A 2,601-nucleotide genomic window follows, 5' to 3' on the forward strand; every position below is an offset into this window, starting at 1 on the left:
CCCTAGGCTACAGCCCACCTTAGCCTTGTGGGTGGCTCCGCCCGTGCCTATAAGTTGGTATTGGCATCCTATCACACACAAACCCATCAATCCAAGACAACAAAAATGGGTGCTCAAATTTTCAAAACCCCAACTTCAAATTCACACCATGCTCTCACATTTCTTCTCCCAGTTCTCTTATTGATCATCACAAACATGCAAACAACTGTGGCAACCTCCTCTTCCTCTCAAACCTACAAAACCTACGTCAAAACCGCCTGCAATTCAACCACATACCCACTCATTTGCTACAAATCCCTCTCCTCGTACGCTTCCAAAATCAAATCCAACCCTCGAAAGCTTTGTATCTATGCCCTCTCTGTGACCCTAACAGCTTCGAAAAATGCCTCTTCCGTAGTGTCAAAGCAGTCTAAGAAGGCAGGACTAACCCCAACTCAGAAAGGGGCCATCAACGATTGTTTAGAAAATATTAAGGAATCCATCGACGAGCTCAAAGATTCATTGACTTCAGTGAAGAATTTGGGGGTCAAGGGTGGGGACGTGCAAGCGCAATTAGATGATATAAAGACTTGGGTCAGTGCTGTCCTCACAGACGACGCTACTTGCACTGATGAATTCGATGATGTGAAGGTAAGCACGGCGATTAAGACCGCAATCAAGAACAGCATTGTGACTGCTGCTAGGTTAGCTAGCAATGCTCTGTCGCTCATCGACAAACTCAGCTAGTAGTGCAGTTAGTTAACGTACCCTTGTAATTCCTCGACTCTTATCTATTTTCTTTTTGGTATTGAACTTTAAATTGCTGGTACGTAGTTCATAGATTTTTACAATTTATGTTTTGGTTGTTTATGTTATTAAAAGTTGTTTGAAATGGTTTTTCTGTAATTTGCTGGCAAAGTAATGTCTTGTTTGTTGTACTATTTTTTATGTATTTATCAAACTATTGTACTATAATTTGAGGAATTTGATTTTTGAGCAACAAATAAGCTAAGCTGCACGTTGAAGATACGATCTCATGATCCGTAATAATTCTCGATCGATAAAACTTTGACTCCTTAGCTGTCTTATACAATTTTTATCCGGTATATACGAACTTCCGATGTGTGTTCCCAGAAAAAAGAAACAGAATGAACAGATTTAATTAATTGGCATTTCAAACAGACATGAGTACATCATTTATAGGATAACTTCTGTCTTGAACGTTATTTGGTGTTTTTATATGGTATCTGCAATTTTTCCATTCCAATTCCCATGTGAGTTTCACAATGATGAATGAATGAAGATTCCAAGCATGCATGGTTAATGCTTTATTATGATTTAAGGAAAAGATCACACATCTTTTTCATTTTTCATGAACATCCTTATTTATTTCTAACCCTTGAACAAAAAAAGCAAAGAAAAATTAAAAGGCATAAATAAATAGAATTGTACATAAGCAGAACAAGAGGGCAAAACTCATTTCCCTATTTCAAATATGGATTTGTCGTGCGTGCGAGTTGTTACGATGAACGGATGGTTATTACCCAATTCTAACTGGCTACAGATCTGCTGTCCCGATTTTGATGTCTCGTTTATGTCTCCCTTCTTATTTGATTGACAGGTGTCCACTACTTAACCCAGTAACTAACAACGTTAACTTTCAGTATATTAAAATTAAAAAAAATAAACATTGAAGAAAAGATAAAGAATGCCGGTAGTAAAAGTTCGATCCTTTTCCCCTTCTACTCTCGCTCCAATCGTTGATTCAAGAGCACAGTGACGAGGTTGTTGTTCAGAAGCGATGGTTGACAGAGATGGAGGTGAAGGATTTCGTGAGGAAGAAGGAGAGGGAGTGTGATTTAACCGAGGGGCGCATTAGAGAGAGGAAGAGAAAATTGAATTGGGCGGAGGCTGAGGAGCGGAAGGCGACGGAGGGGTTTGGGGTAGGGATGGGCAATGGTTATGGCGGGCGGGTAACCGCGGTTAATTTACCCATAACTGTTTATGTTCATACCCGCATAACTGTTTACCCGTTGGGTAATTGTCTAAACGGTTATCCTCATACCCATAACCGTTTATAAACGGTTAACCATATCCATAACCGCATACCCATTTAACCGTAATCGTTTAATACCCGTTTACCCATTTATCATTTTAAATCCGTTTATCTTTTCTTTTTTTTATCATTACTCTTTTTTCACCCGTCTACATGTTTTTTAACAACTTGAAAATTAAAAAAAAATTGTCATAAATTTTTTTTTGACAATTAAACACCGTTATAGGTACATTCATCATACATTTCCATATTTTAATTTTTTAAATCCTTATACCATTTCAATAATTGAAATAATAATTTACGGACGATATTTTTAACTATTACCAATGAAGGTAAATATAATATTTGCAAAGTATTATTGGGTTACAAAAATTGTTTAGAAGACATTTCTGTCAAAGCATTTGTTTCAATTTCACGGTTACCCACAAGGAATTTAAATTAATTTGGCCAATTCCTTAATGATGAGAATCATCATTCCTGTAGTAGTGTTATTGAGAGAATGACTGATGAATTCCTTGTTAATTTATTGGGTGCTAAGTATTGTTGGATCGAGAACATAGTTTGTG

The 2,601-nt window shown here is 37.1% G+C and overlaps 1 protein-coding gene across 1 annotated transcript; it reads left to right on the top strand.

Moving 5' to 3' along the window:
• Nucleotides 1–963, top strand: LOC126629057 (pectinesterase inhibitor 4-like). Its single transcript, XM_050298954.1, has one exon. It carries the CDS (start codon nucleotides 106–108, stop codon nucleotides 724–726), a length of 621 nt encoding a protein of 206 aa, XP_050154911.1. The 5' UTR covers nucleotides 1–105; the 3' UTR covers nucleotides 727–963.
• Nucleotides 964–2,601: the final 1,638 nt, after the last annotated feature.

Source organism: Malus sylvestris, chromosome 7, assembly GCF_916048215.2.
Source record: "Malus sylvestris chromosome 7, drMalSylv7.2, whole genome shotgun sequence".
NCBI lineage: Eukaryota > Viridiplantae > Streptophyta > Magnoliopsida > Rosales > Rosaceae > Malus > Malus sylvestris.